The sequence below is a fragment of the Schistocerca nitens genome, chromosome 8, assembly GCF_023898315.1.
Source record: "Schistocerca nitens isolate TAMUIC-IGC-003100 chromosome 8, iqSchNite1.1, whole genome shotgun sequence".
NCBI classification, from domain to species: Eukaryota; Metazoa; Arthropoda; class Insecta; order Orthoptera; family Acrididae; genus Schistocerca; species Schistocerca nitens.
In genome coordinates, this window is record NC_064621.1 from 366,778,701 (window position 1) to 366,794,405 (window position 15,705).

General features: G+C 39.5%; 1 protein-coding gene across 5 annotated transcripts in view; it reads left to right on the top strand.

Moving 5' to 3' along the window:
- Positions 1-3,207: 3,207 nt before the first annotated feature.
- Positions 3,208-15,705, top strand: part of LOC126198452 (uncharacterized) — a 117,792-nt gene continuing 105,294 nt past the window's right edge. For 2 of the 5 annotated variants that reach the window (XR_007540075.1, XR_007540076.1), the window contains exons 1-2: positions 3,230-3,445; positions 7,053-7,298. Coding sequence is in view for 2 of the 5 variants with exons in the window: in XM_049934783.1 (XP_049790740.1) it covers positions 7,224-7,298 (75 nt within the window). In the remaining 3 variants the exon portion in view is untranslated. Of the gene's footprint in view, positions 3,446-5,344; positions 5,501-7,052; positions 7,299-15,705 lie in introns of all 5 variants that reach the window. The other 3 variants (XM_049934783.1, XM_049934784.1, XM_049934780.1) reach the window with 3 other exon arrangements.

The following is a 15,705-nucleotide window of genomic DNA, read 5'->3' on the forward strand; positions in this document are numbered from 1 at the left end:
ACATCAGTTAGGAGTTAAATGAAATGTTGTGAACTTTACACTACCACATGGACTGGATGCTTGGTATGAGTTTCCAGCTGCAAGACAACACCAACACCATTTATGTTCACTTCTGGTCCACAATATTTAAAAGATTGTGTAGGCCCAGTTTCTATTGGTTTAACAGCAAGAAATCACTCAATATCAAAGGAAGATACTGATGCAGTTGAATTCATTTTTAATTTGCTGAACAGCTAATTTTAGTTCTAAGCCGAGAGGACTGAAGTTTTATGCTTTGGAATTTTAAGGTTTTGGAACTTACACACACATTTTAGAATAATTAATTTGAAAAATTTGGCTTTTACTCATCTTTCTGAAGAAATAAGATTCCATGTCAAATAAGATTAGCTTTTGATCTTATGAGACGAATATCTGATAATGAGTAATGGAAACTGATTTAATGTATGGCAAAATTTTCAATTGTTTACAAAACATGTTCAACTAAAAAATAGATATTCTCTTTTTCAATGAATGTACTACTATACATTACTAATCAATAGTAAAAACTGAAATTTTTTGGATTGGCATTCCGGGGGAGGGGGGGGTCAGAAAGCCCAGCAAGAGAACTTTGAGGATATTGTTGTTTCCATAAAGTTATTATTATTCAACTAAAAAAAAGACAACAAAATATCAGGACTGGTCTAGGGATACAGCTTTTTAAAGCTTGTCCCAAAATTGCACATGCAAAATGGTGTTCGAGGCATCACATTTGGCAGCCTATATTGCTTGCTGGCAATTCTTTTAGGAAAAAAAGAGAGAGAGAGAGAGAGAGAGAGAGAGAGAGAGAGAGAGAGAGAGAGAGGGGGGGATTCTTACTTTGTCCTCTAACATCTGAGACTACAAAGCTAAAAGTAAAGGAAAAGAATAAAGCTGTCATCAACCCACAGATTGTTTTGAACAACTATGCATGGTCCTTTTGGAGGTGGTATACCGTTACCTTTTCACTGAACTTTTAACTCTTTTACCCCAGACAGTTGTAGGGGGATCTACAGTTTAATGTAGATTCTGCACCATGGTGCAGTTCAGCATTTTTCACATCAACTAACATTGCCAGAGGTGAAAGAAGAGATAAGTGACTGGCCTGAACTGATGTGGACTACACTTGTAACATTTGAGCCACTATACAACAATATAATTGATTTTTATTTATGTTGGTAATTATATTGTCCAAGCACGTATCTTGTGTAGTTGGATGTTCGTTCATGAATACAATGTACAAATTAAGAGCCCATAAACAATTTAAAAAGCAGGCCCACAGTTTAAGTTTTACACTTAATGTCAACATGTTTGTCCACACTTCACATCCAGGTAATTAATCATATTTCCAACATGTTCAGTAAACACAGTTACATCAAATTGTGGGGTATGGTAGACATGGTAATAGCGAAATACAAGAGAAAGATGCGGTCTCTGCAATTTAAAAAACTTCCTCTTGAGAAAACATTGCAACATTTAGTGCCATAACTATTGCTAAAAAATTTATTTCAAAAGTAGCTACCCCCGCCAGAGCTAATTGTAATCCTACAAAAGGTACTTGCTGTCATGTATTAAAAGTTTGCTGATTAACAATGGAAGATGATAAAGAATCAATGTAATTCGTATGTGTCCCACACATAATTGCAATATTCCAGATGTAGCCTAGTGAAGGAACCGCATGCATCTTGCTCCTGTTTTCGTAACATATGCTTAAATAGTTTTATAACTTGGAAGGCGTCCTTGGCTTTTTCACACATTGATGCTCCCTCAATTTTCGCTCGGTTCACTCACCTCTATTTTTATTTTATTTAGCAAGGCAATCAGAAATAGTTGTACAATCTCTCAACTGAATTATCCTGTGATAAACCATAGTATCAATGGGTGTATTATAAATAATTAGGATCGCAGAACACATTCATATGGTACCGGAAACTAATCTTCCGTCGAAACTTTCTGCATATTAAAACTATGTGCCGCACATTCATATGGTACCGGAAACTAATCTTCCGTCGAAACTTTCTGCATATTAAAACTATGTGCCGATCCGGAACTCGAACATGGGACCTTTGCATTTCACGGGGAAGTTTTCTACCAACTGAGCTATCCGAGCTGTCATTTTTCTCCCTTATTGCCCCCCCCCCCCAAAAAAAAAACAAAAAAAAAAACACTTGGTTTTGGCATTCTAGAAACATGAACAGTACTGAATAACATGGCATTCAGATAATTCTTATGACAATAATATTGATTTCTGGATGGAAAAAATTGATCCATTGAATGCGAGGAGAATCACATGCTTCAATTCATTAGTAAGACACAAAAAAAGTCCACCTTCTCTACAAAACAGTCTACTGACCGTAATGCAATACGACTCAAGCTTGTGAGACAGCCACATGAATTCGAACTAACAATTGGCCTAGGACGTATACACAGACGAGCAGCAACAGTTGTTTTGCTGGTAACAGAAATGCCAAAAAATGTTTACTGGAAGACAGGCCACGAAAGAAGTATTGTAGCGACTTGTTAGAAAAGACCAACAATCGACAAGGCAAATAAACTGTGCTAATTTTCAAAATCTGTTAATATGTACTGCTCGCTCGGTGATGAAATACGAAAAGCTCGCACAGAAGTGTGTTAGCAACCATTCTTGCGAGCTCCGTCCGACAATGGAACGAAAGCTTATTTTGCAATATTCATCCTCGCCGAGAAACTCTGCATCGGCGTTTGACTGTGAACGTCACCAATCGCTCGTGAAAAATGGAAATAACAACATACATTCTAAATGATCACGTATCTTTTGATGCTACGAACTCGATACATACAAAATTTAACTACAATTAGTATAATACAGTGAATGTCAGTTACCAGCTTCATACCCAAAGCACTTTACATTCTTACCACCTACAAAGGTATTTAATGACTACACACAAGAAATCATGGTTTTCCGAAAATACTGTTTACATAAGATAACATGGGTTTCCATGACAACAATCGGCCCACTTTTTTTTTTATTATTTCTTGCAGCTCTTCATTACTGCTACGGTAAACATTGTGCCCTGAGCTAAATGTTTGGTGCTATTGATTAGTTATGCCAGAGTAATAATTGACACTTAAAGATTCCTTCTGGCTATTGAAATCTAATGTATTGTTTTAAAATTACTGAATTGTAATAAGTGTGCAGGCAAAACGTTATCAGAGATAAGTGCTGTCAATGCTCTTAACGCCTGACTTTACGTAATGGTTGTTTATCTCTGATATGCAGTAGAAATAATGCAGAGAGATACATTGTGTTTGTGTAATGTGTAGTGCTACAATGTTTATGTAAGCGTGTGTTTTACAAACATTATGCAGTGGTGTGGTTTCGGTACGCTGTCTTTTAAAGCATGTGTAACATTTTGGAGTTGGACATGAATCAGAACCCCCTGAAGTATAGGTACGTATCTTTACCAACCGTAAAATCGTAATATGTTTTAGAATAAATGCATATCAGACGCTTGTGATACCTTTGAAGTGAAACAGGACTTATTAAAGTCTTGCTGGAATGATTGTCAGTGTGTTGTTCGAAACTTTGATAGAAAGAAAATTAAAACAGTGAGTCATATTGTTGACATACATGCATAACATGAACGATGGACTTTTCTTGGAGATAATGACGTTGTGAAGGTAAGCGGTAGGCTTTCGCAGCTCCTTAAAATATGACTTAAATACATACATCACTTAAATGTATCGCAACGCATGGCCCATAGTATGTATCATGAAACTAGTGATTGTATTCGAAGAATGTTAAACTCTTTTATTATGGAATGGCCTCTCATGAATAATTAACATTTGCTAGTCTGAACTGTTTACTTAAAATGAGTGTCGAATGTAGGCTACTTGGTTCGAGTGTATCGCGTTAGGGGCAAACCATTTGGTACGATAATATTCCTTTGGTTGAGACGGAGAAATAAATTTATATGTGATATTGTGATAACTCGTAAAGTCAAATATGACATCAGACTTGCAGAATTTCTTGGAGGAAGGGGCGTTCCCCCATGATCAGCGCACCTTCACTGAGTCACATCTTCGACAGGATAGTAATCAACCCGTGAGATTTCCATTATTTTCACTGTGACTCTTTATGGCCCCCCCCTCTCTCTCCCCCCTCTCCCCCCTCTCTCCCCTCTCTCCCCCTCTCCCCCTCTCCCCCTCTCCCTCTCTCCCTCTCTCCCTCCCTCCCTCCCTCCCTCCCTCCCTCCCTCCCCCCTCTCTCCCCCTCTCCCTCTCCCTCTCCCCCCTCTCCCCCTCTCCCTCCCTCCCCCCTCTCCCTCCCTCCCTCCCCCCTCTCCCTCTCCCTCCCCCCCTCACACACACACACACACACACACACACACACACACACAATGTCTCGCTTAGCACAATATTATGCACACCACTCTGGAATTTGGGCTAAGAGTCTTATGCAAGAAGAAGAGTCGAGTCTGTCTGCCAAATTACAGCCTCTCCATGAATTGTTACCCGCGAACAGAAACAATAAATAATCTTCTCTCAAAACAAATGAAGGAAAATGAAAGAAAATGTTAATTGTCTAATGTTCTTACTACTGTGACACTGCATGGTATTTACAATATTGGAAGTGAGTATGGCTTTTGTTGCCGCATGTTGCAGCACTGTGTGGTGTGGAGGACATAAGAAGTGTTCACCTCGATCAACAGACAAGACTAGTGGCAGAGCATAGCATCAACTAAGGGTCATTTGAGTTTAAAGAGGCAAAGTCCTGTGTCATGTCATTGGTTTATGAGACTCCGTAATCAAATAGACCGTGAAATAATTGTTGATGACAGTCTTTTCAACCAAATCAGCAGTTTCTAGCTAAGATAATGGGATGTTTCACTATCAAAAATTTGGTAAGAAGGCTCCATGATGACAGCTGCACTGGCAGCAGACTGCAGAATGGCAGTCCTATGCATCACACATTTTGCCCTAACTAATGTGTCATCCACCACCAGGAAGAGGCAGGACACTCACTTCTGAGTGCTAATGATTAATTAACCCAATGGTTCCTCAGGAAAGGTCAGGTGTCGGGTGCTTAGGAAATTAGACTTCCTACAAGATCATAGTATTTCACGTGAAAGCAACAAGGAGGACATACCTGATAATCTGAAACTATTTCATAGGTGTAATGTTTGTGTACTGATTGTGACAGGAAGGGCATCCATCCACCTCTTAAATTAACATGCCACATCCCATTAACCATGGCCGACCCTGCATAACTGTGGGACAAGGCTCAAGAAACAGAGAAAGAATGTTTTTGCACTGTGTGTGACTTAGTTGCTTCTTGGATTGTTTTCAGACAGTGATGTTGACAACATTATCAACAACAGCTAGGAGGTTGTCTTTGGTAAAAGTTTGCTTACAGTGTACCGTGGCTTTTCCATTGTGTGCTGCTGTTGGTAACGCTTCATGCAATGAATCATTGAAAGTCGACACAACTAATCACTAGTCATATGTAAGTAGTCAATGAGGTTCTTATTTCTCAATGTTAATAAATGAAATTAGCTGGTATTTTGTTCTATTAGATTACAATTCAATCACATCATCAGAATTTTTTGGCATATTTCAAAATAAGACATACAAGTAGTTATTACAATGGTGAGTGTATGCCTTGGGCTGAGCTACGTATAAGCCTGTTGTAGCAATTGTATTTTTCTATTGAGGTTCGTAGGCTTCGCCTAATCGCAAGCAGATTGTCACATTCCAACCTAACCTAGGCATCGAGCTACCCAACAGGTCCATCTTTCAGCACATCTAGTTTTCTGCCATTCACATTCATTGCCTTCATTAACACTAAACCAAACCATCACGTTCCAGCCTGACCTAGACCACAGTCTTTGCAACAGATCAGTTTGTCAGCACATTTAATTTATTCCTGGCACCAAAAGGATACGAATATCAGTAATCAACTTTCAGTTCATAATAACCGGGTCAGTAAAAGGTATTTTGTGCTGCCCATATTGAAAACAAATGTAATCTATTCGTATCTTCTGCTGAAAGAAACTATATTAGAGTCAGTGATTCTTATTGGCCATCATATACTATCACCTAATTGGGGTGAACAACAATAACAAATTGCCAACAGCATACAATGGAAGAGCTTTGGTATACTGTAAGTGCACTTCAGCCTCATCTGTTTGTGTGATGGTACATTGGTGGCAGAAAATGAGAAAAGGAACCAACAGCTACTGTGTGTGGAGATTGTGCCAACTGGTCGTATCATCTGTGACCATGTGGACAACATTAGTGTGTTCGTATTCTGGGCACAGCATACACTGGCCATAAATCAAAAAAACATATATTGCGTGGATTAACTGAAGCGTTCGATACTGCTTTGCCAACTCTACATCTAAAGTTTCTATTCACATTTGTCAGCTTCACCGTCTAACAATGAAACTTGTCACTTTCCAGCCTAACCGACACATAGGATATGAGATCTATCGGCCACCACAATGTTTAGTTAAAAATTTAAAACAGGTGCAAAAGAATTATTGCCAGTATTCTGTTTGGACACACATAACACCACATGCCACTTCATTATTACGTTTTGGGATTAAAATGACATCAGGTATTGTAGGTTGACCCCATTCCAGAATTCATTATTAATTTTGTTACCCATATTATTGTAAGGAATGTATCGCATTTAAAAGTTTTCAGAAAGTTGCAACTTTTTTCCCAAGGTGATTAGTAGTCTTCTAGTTTTGCTGTAACAACTAGGTATTATCACTTTAAGATGTTGGTTGCACATTACCCAGAGCAAGGACTAAGAGACAAACCTAAGGACCAAGAAAAAATTGTGTGCTGTAGTTACCACGATCTTTTCAGTAAGAAGTACTTGAGTCTCAAAGCCTTGGAACAGTACTACTGTGACTTACTTAAGTCATTGAGTTGGTACTAATACAAAGAACATGGGTACTCTATAAATTTAATGTTGTTGTCAATCAAATAATTGTAGCAGAAATAATATTAATCTTAATTTTCTTTGTTAATAAATTTTGTATTTTCAGGTGGGATGTCAATTGGGAGACCTCTCTAAGAATATATTTCTAGTATGAGGGAAGAAATTTCTTTCCTATAAGATGATCAGCTAGTTGGAGTTTTTACTTCGTTCACTTTGAGAGGTTCTAGGTCCCAGGGGCTGCAAAAGATCTAGCATCAGCAGTCAAAACAGCTCTAGCATGCAGCAACAGGGGAAGCCACGGTTTCTCAGATATCATCAAGGAAGTGTTCGTGGTGTTGCCTTCAGTCCCAGGGTAAGTAATATGTTGCAAAATTGTATCTAGGTTGCTGTTCACATTTTGTAACTAGAACTGTGTGTGAAAGCATGTTTTTTTGGTGTTTCATGTTGTCTAAAACTAACAAGGAGAGGCCATGGCATTGGGGTCACAGATTTACTAGACTTTGTACACCTTTAGTAGGCCATTAAAAAGAACATAATGTGCAAGTAGTAAGGTGCACTACTCTAGCAATTCCGAGAAAATCGCAAGAGAAGTTTTACGCATCTGTTATGTGGACTATGTATCTGTGTGTATCTTCTAGACGTTATAGAGTTCATGGTGATCTTGTAGTTAGTGTTCGAGGGTTTGTTAAACAAATTTCTATGACGTGATGGTTTGACTCCCCCTCAAATATAGTTTCTAATCAATATATTTTTTTTTTACATCACTGGTCATATTATTTAATTTGTATTACATTTGAGAGGTAGTATAATTATAAAAAAAGATTTTTAATTAAATTTAATTATTATTACTATCAACAAGTAAGCAAAGAAACACACAGAATTTTTCATGAAAATTTATGCCTGTCATGATTTGCGAAATTACTTATACATGCAATCTGGTAAAGTACCCAGAACTACCTTGCATCTTGACACTTCAAGCTGCAGAGACAGAGGCAGGCCAGATTTGGCAGTTAACCTGTGCAGCGATGAGACGTTGCTAATGTAGCAAGAAGGAATAATGTAGGTGCAATTTTTTTGAATATCACAGAATTTACACTTGTACTACAAAAATGAAGGTTACTACTTGTTCCTCGACTACTGCAGATAATGAATGTCCTGACAATTCGAATTGTTGCATCATCCACGACTCTCTTGCAAAGTGCGAACACTAACCACTTGACCACACTGACATCTTAGGGCCAGCATCGTCACATAGATACATGGGATACATAATAGATGCGTAAAACTTCTCTTGAGATTTTCTTGTAATTGACAGAGCAGTACACCTTTCTACGTGTACGTTGTGTTGTTTTAATGGCCTACTAAAGCTGTACCAAGTTTGAAGTAAATCCATGATCTCGGTGTCGTGGCCTCTCATTGTAAGTAAAATGTTTGAAAAGGATAGTAGCTGAAATAATGAATTAAAATTTGTGCCAAGGCCAGTGCTTCGACCGGGTCTCCATCTTACTGGGCAGAAGTGCTAACCACTAAATCATCTGGCAGGTTTACTAACCACTACATCACCGTGGTATTGTGGCTCACTACTCTAGTCCAGTGCCCTCCCTAACACACATCTCAGTTCATGCCTTCAGATCATTATCCCCTTCTTGAATCGTCAGTTTTGCTGTGACTCTCACCTATGCCTGAGGTGCAGGCAGAATTTCCCTATTACGTATGAAGGGAGGGTGCTATTCCGAATCAGAGAGCCTTGGAAATACTGACAATGTACGAAGGGGAAAATTGGCTGAAGATGTGAATTGAAGTTTGTGTTAGGGAGGACATTGTCTGCGCAGCTGTGTGGGCCACTATGCCACGGTGGTGCAGTTGTTAGCACATCTGCCTCATAAATAGGAGACCAGTTCAAGTCCTGGCCTTGGCACAAAGGTGTACTTCACTTTACTTCACTTCAACTTCTATCGTTATGGAAGATAACGTTGAAATTCATATGACTCCAGGAAAATGTAATTCCATCAGATCAATAAATAAAATATTGTACGAGGTTAATGGATGACAGGTGTTCAAAAAACACACACACAAAAAGAATGTTCATGAAAATATATACATGGGTAATTGAAGAAAAGATCAGATGTCTTTTTGCAGTCGTAATTGTCAGTTGACCAAAGATGAGAATAATTTTTTGTACAATTTGGTGTAAGCCACGTAAACTTTGTTTTGTGTGTTTTTGTATTTTAAATGTCTGAATGTTATGCTATTGAGGCAGAGGTTGAAAACCATCCTGACTTTTATCAAGAAGATTCTTGAAAACTACCAAAAAATCCAAACACCATCTAGTTAGTGTATGTGACCAGTGGTCATTTACATTAATTCAGTACCCAGAACACATTTGGCCATGGCTCGCCATTCTTTCTTGCAAGGTAGCAAGCTACACGTTGAGCTGAACAACAGTCAGGCATTATGCCTTTCACTATGTCTCCAGCTTTTCTCCTTCCTTCTGCATTCTACTTTACCTATTTAATTCCTCCCTTTTTTATCACTTGTCTACTGTTGTATTCCTTCTGTGTTTTATCTCCTCCATACTCTTTTTCCCTTGTTTAGTTTTTCATCTTCTCATTAAACCTTTCTTATGTCACGCCCTAAATATATATCTAAGCCATCCTGTCTTGTTTCCAGTTAATATTTTCAAAGGTGCTCTGTCTGTTGCAGTACTATCTGATCCTATCAGAAACATTGATGTGAATGTTGTCATTAATTTGGGCTAAATTCTAGCTCAGGGCCAGCGGCAGTTAGTGTTTACCTATTCATAGGTTTGCAATGCGTCAGTTTCACGTAGCCAGTGAGATGATACTTTCATACAACCATTGAGAGGCAATGTATCTCTAGTGCTGAAATTGAAACCAGACACAAAAATGTATCAGATGCAATGGTGAAATGGCTCTTAAATAGTCAAAGATTTGTGTGGATGGAATCATCTGGATGTGCAGAAAAAGCCACGGATTTTCTGAGTGTTCTCTATCAGAAAGAATTCTTGATTTTGTGGAAGCTAGATAAAAATTATTACTATTTTGCAATTTATGTATTTATGAGTGTAAATCAAAATTTACATCCCGAGAAGTGGATTTGACCAAACAAACCATGGTGGACTGGTGACAGTTTTGTAGAGAAGTTTGTGGAAATCTGCCTGAGACAGAGGGAGAAACTGGATGGTGAAGGACAGATTGTTAAAATCGATGAATCTCAGTTTGGCAAGTAATAGTTTGTATGAGGGAACAGAGAACAGGAAGACAAGTGTTTGGTGGTACCAAACAAGATACATACAAATATCTTTTTGCATTGTGCCTAAGCTTTCAAAAGCTGTTCTCTGAAAAATTGTTAAACAAAATATTTTCTGCAGACAACGGTGATTTTAGACTGTTTCTCCACATACAGACACCTGAAAATGAATGTTTCCAGCACCTTACTATCAATGACAAATTGACTTTAAAGGATACGAAGACATGTGCCCATACAGGTACTACAGAGGTCACATGTGCTGCAAGTACATGGTCCCTGTTTGGCACAGGACAGTGCAATACTTTTTTGAACACACTAGGTTTTTTTAATAGCATAGCGTTAATTGTTATTTGTGAAATGAGAAAGAATTCCATTAATAATCTTCGTTGACACAAGTATTTCATTGCTGCTGTCCAAATATATTACGAATGCGAAGTTAAAGTTAGATTTGGGGTAAAAGCACATTTTAAATTTCTGCGAGTGAAACAAGCAGCAATTACATTCATAATCTTGTTTGTCGAAAATGTTTCACAGTTTTTTCTAATACATCATGGGTTATGAGGCAGTCCATTTGTTTGTAAATACTAGCACAGTTTAAATAGCGGCAATCCAAACAAAGAACAGTTAAATTTATTATCCTCATTCACAGCAGTGTTTCAGCCTTTCTTCCAAATGTATTACTTTGAAACATGTCATCTGCCTTCTCTTGCATTGGCTGCATAGCACGAACAGTTGACACATCCTCTTTCGTTTCCGTGCTGACAGTGTTCCTGCGTGAAACACTTAAGTATGCCACAGGCCCTCTTCTAGTTTGTTTTCAAAGCAGTCTTTCTTTCAGATTTCGGAGAACGCATTCTGGTTGTGAAAACTAGCAGTTGTATTTATTTTGTCTCTTTGTTGTACTGGTGTCACCAATTGTTTTAGAGTGTAGGCTTTTTATTCACTGTTGTATAGATAATTGAGAGAGGGTGGAGGGGCGGAGGACGATGAGAAATGAAATAATATGTATTTGGGTAGAGTGTGGATGATCCTTTTTAATTGTTATTTTATTAATTAGAACATACCTTTTTATTTTGGTTTTTAGTAGTCACATAATGTTTTGAAATGTCTACTATTCATTCATTTGTTGCAATGAAGTGAAAAAAATCCCCAAAGGACATCTCTAGATATAGAGAGCATTTGTTTAATCACTATAGCTTGAGATTGATGATAGCATGGTAATATTTTGACTATGGATCTTACAAATTTGGAAGCTGTATAGATACAAGTCGCATACTCCATTTTCAATATGGGGTTATTCAAAAAGATGGATCCTAATACATAAATTTTTATTTCATGAAAGAAATGTAAATTTGATGAAATAATCTATATGTTGATGGAAACAGGCTGTTTTGAAGATTACAGACATAGATAATGAATGTTCAGAAAAGTGAGAAAAATGGTAGTCAAACTCATTCAACATGCAGACAGTTATCTCATGTGTCACTGAGTTCCCTGCAGGTTTTATCCTGTCCCACAGGTCAGCCAGAGTTTTTGATAAAGTTTGAGTGTAAACTGCTATTTATACAATTCCCAATGGAAAAAAAGTAAACTGCTTTGAGATCAGGAGATCTCGTTGGTCAGAATGTAAGGTCCAGGTGGTCTTTTCCCGTGTGACCCATCTGTTGTTGAGGAAGGCATTGATGGAGATTGCAATAAAGTACAAAGCATGTTTTGTTTTGCTGTCTCTCTCATGTGACAATGTTTCAGTGGGTTTAGCAGAGCCTGTGTGTAAACATTGTACCCATTCAGCTTTCCTCTAAGATGAAATGTCACATTTCACTAAAAATTAAATGCAGAACTGTTTAATCCACCATTTTTCTTACCATGTCACCACAAAATTTAACAAGCTTTACTTTTTTTATTTTCAACAAGACCTTACACAGGTTGTAAGTGGAATGGCTTATACATCCTTACAGTTGGTTGAGGTATTCACTCTACTGACTGACTTAAATTGGACTGTGTACAAAACTTTCTTCACTTTGTCTTGTGTCATTGTCTGAAGTCTGTAGTCTGTTTGCTTTGTCCTTTGCAGAGATGCCTTGTTTGTGGAAATGGCTTAAAGTAATATCTTATGTCATGTGGAATAATCGGATCTACTGCCGGATGTTTGTGTCTCTGACACAATATTTCGGCCACGTAACTCGTTGCCTTCTTCAGGTCTCAGGTCGCACCTGAAGAAGGCAATGAGTTACATGGCTGAAATATTGTGCCAGAGCGACACAAACATCCGGCAGTAGACCTGATTATTCCACATGTCAAGATCTCGCTGGAAAAGCCTGAAGAATTACATAATATCTTATGCTTTTCATAGGTGGTGGTTCAATGTCAAATCAGGGACAAAATGCCGTCTTCACTAAAATTGCCAATCAACTTTTTCTGAACTCAAGAATGCAGAAAACCTAATATTGCACGGTAGTCAAACTATTGGTGTGAAGTCTGCAAAACATTGAAAAGTCCATGTTAGAGATTTTAGGACGATATCAAATGGTAGGCATTTTTCCTTTTTGAGTCTCATATGGTTTGTGGGAAGAATGACTTTTAAAATGCCTCTCTGTGTGCTATAGTTAGTCTTAATTATGTCTTCTTGATCCCTGTGGGAGTGATACGTAGGCGCCTGAAGCATTTTTCAAAATTCTTCCCGTAATACTACTACTTGAAATTTTGTAAGTTTGCTTTTGTGTAGTGATTTGTGTCTGTGTTCAAGTGTCTGTGATAACAGGCTTTTCAACATTTCTGTAACACTCTCCAATGAGTCAAAAAGACCTGTGAGCATTTTTGCCACCCTTTTTTGTATGTATTCAACATCCCTTGTTATTCGTATTTTCTATGGGCTCACGCACTTGAGCAATATTTTAAGACCGGATGCATAAGTGTTTGAGCAGTTTCTTTCGTAGACTCATTGCAGTTCCCCAGTACCCTCTCAGTGAACCAAGGTCTCCCACATACCTTACCTATGACTGAGCCTATGTGGTCATTCCATTTCATGTCCCTAGAAATGGTTGTATCCAAGTATTTGTATGAGTTGACTGAATCTAGTTGTGAATTGTGGGTATAAATGGTTAATATTTTTTTCCCCGTTTTGTGAAGTGCATAATTTTACATTTATGATGGCAACCTTTGCGTCTCTTAGAAGTCTTACCAAGAACTGACTGAATATTTCATGCAGTGGAAAGTTCTCGCTGGAATAATGACTATATGGAAAGGTATATTGCTACTCGCCATGTAGATATGCACAACGAAAAAGGCTGCTAAGGTATTAAGCTTTCGGACCAAGTTCTCCTTCCAAAATAGAAAACACAACACACACACACACACACACACACACACACAAAAGCACAACTCGCACACAAATAACCACTGTCTCCAGGCTTAAGTGGCTGGAGACAGTAGTCGTGTATGCAAGTTGTGAATGTGTGTGTTTTCCATTTTAGAAAGAGGTCTTTATCAGAAAGCTTAATATTTTAGCAATCTTTTTCATTTGCCTGTGTGCGACACAATGCCATCTCTATGTGGTGAGCAGCAGACTGTTAGTTGAATATTTCAGCTGTCCCCCACCCTCAACCCCGCAGATCATACTTCTTTATTGACACACACATCATCTGCAGAAAATCCAAGGCTGTTATTAATATGGTCTGTCAGGTCATTAATATAACATGAACAACCAGAGTTTCAAAGCAGTCAAACCTCTCTTGACGTGACTGAAATTATACAATGGAAAGTCCACGTTGGATCGTGATCTGGACTCAGGCCCAAGGCATCCTACCCTCATTGCTTCACAACCTTAACACCTTCTCTTCCATCTGATTCACCTGTTCCTCCTCAACCCAGCGTGCCACTTTCCTTGATGATGTTGACCTCAACTTCTCTGATTGCTCCATCCACACCACTCTCCACATTAAACCCACCACCCACCAACAGTACCTGCATTTCGACAGCTGCTGTCCCTTCCACATCAAAAAATGCCTCCCATTCAGCCTGCCCACCCGAAGCCAGGATATATGAAGTGACAAGAATCCAGTATGCTGAAGGTCTCACAAGGCCTATTGCAGACAGGCAATATCCCACAGACCTAGTCTGCAAACAGATTTCCCATGCCATATCCCAACATACCTCTAATGCTCCCACCACCTCCAAGGATGATATACAAAGGAACACCCCTTTGTCACCCTTTAGGACTCCCTATGCCACTCCCAATGACAACTCCTTACCTTTTTGTGGAGTGAGCAGGTCTTGCACCTGGGTGTTCTACAGCGATCCACCTATCCAGCACTCCCTATCCCAGTCCTGTCACAGGCACAGGCTTATCCTACCCCATCAGAGGCTGGACAACCTATGAAAGTACCCATTTCATAGACCAGCTCTACTGTGATCATTGCACAGCTTTTTATATTGGTATGGTCACCAATCATCTGTCCCCCAGGATCAGTGGCCACTGCCAAAGTATGACCAAGAGCAAAATGGACCACCCCGTGGCACAGCATGCAGCTTGACATAACGTGCTTGATTTCAGTGGCCGCTTCACATCACAGGCCATCTGGCTCCTCCCTTCCACCACCAGCTTTTCTGAGCTGTGCGGATGCGAGTTATCCTTACAACCCATTCTCTGCTCCCAAAATCATTTCACCCTCTCTGGCCTATCATCTTCTCCCACTTCATGTTCCCTCACCATCATTGTCTGCTGCTCTCTGCAGAAACATGCACCGGTATTTTCCCCTTCTCTGCTCCTCTTATTTTCCACTTCCCATCCTCCCTCCCTCAGCATTCCTTGCCTGATGGCTGCAGTGTTTTCACTGCAGAGATGGTGGCTGTATCTCGTGTTCTTGAGCACATCCGTTTATGCCCTGGGGAGTTGTTTCTTCTGTGTACTGACTTCTTGAGTAGCCTACAAGCTGTCGACCAATGCTACCCTCGTCATCCTTTGGTAGCGACCATCCAGGAGTCCATCTATGCCCTGGAACGGTCCAGTCGTTCAGTGGTGTTTGTGTGGACCCCAGGACACATCGGAATCTCAGGCAACGAACTTGCTGACAGGCTGGCCAAATAGGCTACACAGAAACCGCTTATGGAGATCGGCATTCCAATAACTGGCCTGGGTTCGATTTTACATTGCCAGGTTTTTCGGCATTGGGAGATGGAATGGGATAGTCTCAGTACGCACAACGAACTGCGTGCCATTAGGGAGACTACGAATATGTGGCAGTCCTCCATGCGGGCCTCTCGCAGGGACTCTGTGGTCCTCTGCCTGTTCTGCATTGGCCACGCTTGGGTGACCCACGGCTACCTCCTGTGCCGTGAAGACCTGCCTCAGTGTTGGTGTGGTGCCCGGTTGACAGTGGCTCATATTCTGGTGCACTGTCCCACTTTGACTGCCCTGTGACGAAATCTTCGGTTACCGGACTCGTTGCCGCTAATTTTATCTGGCAATACCTCATCGGCTGATTTAGTTT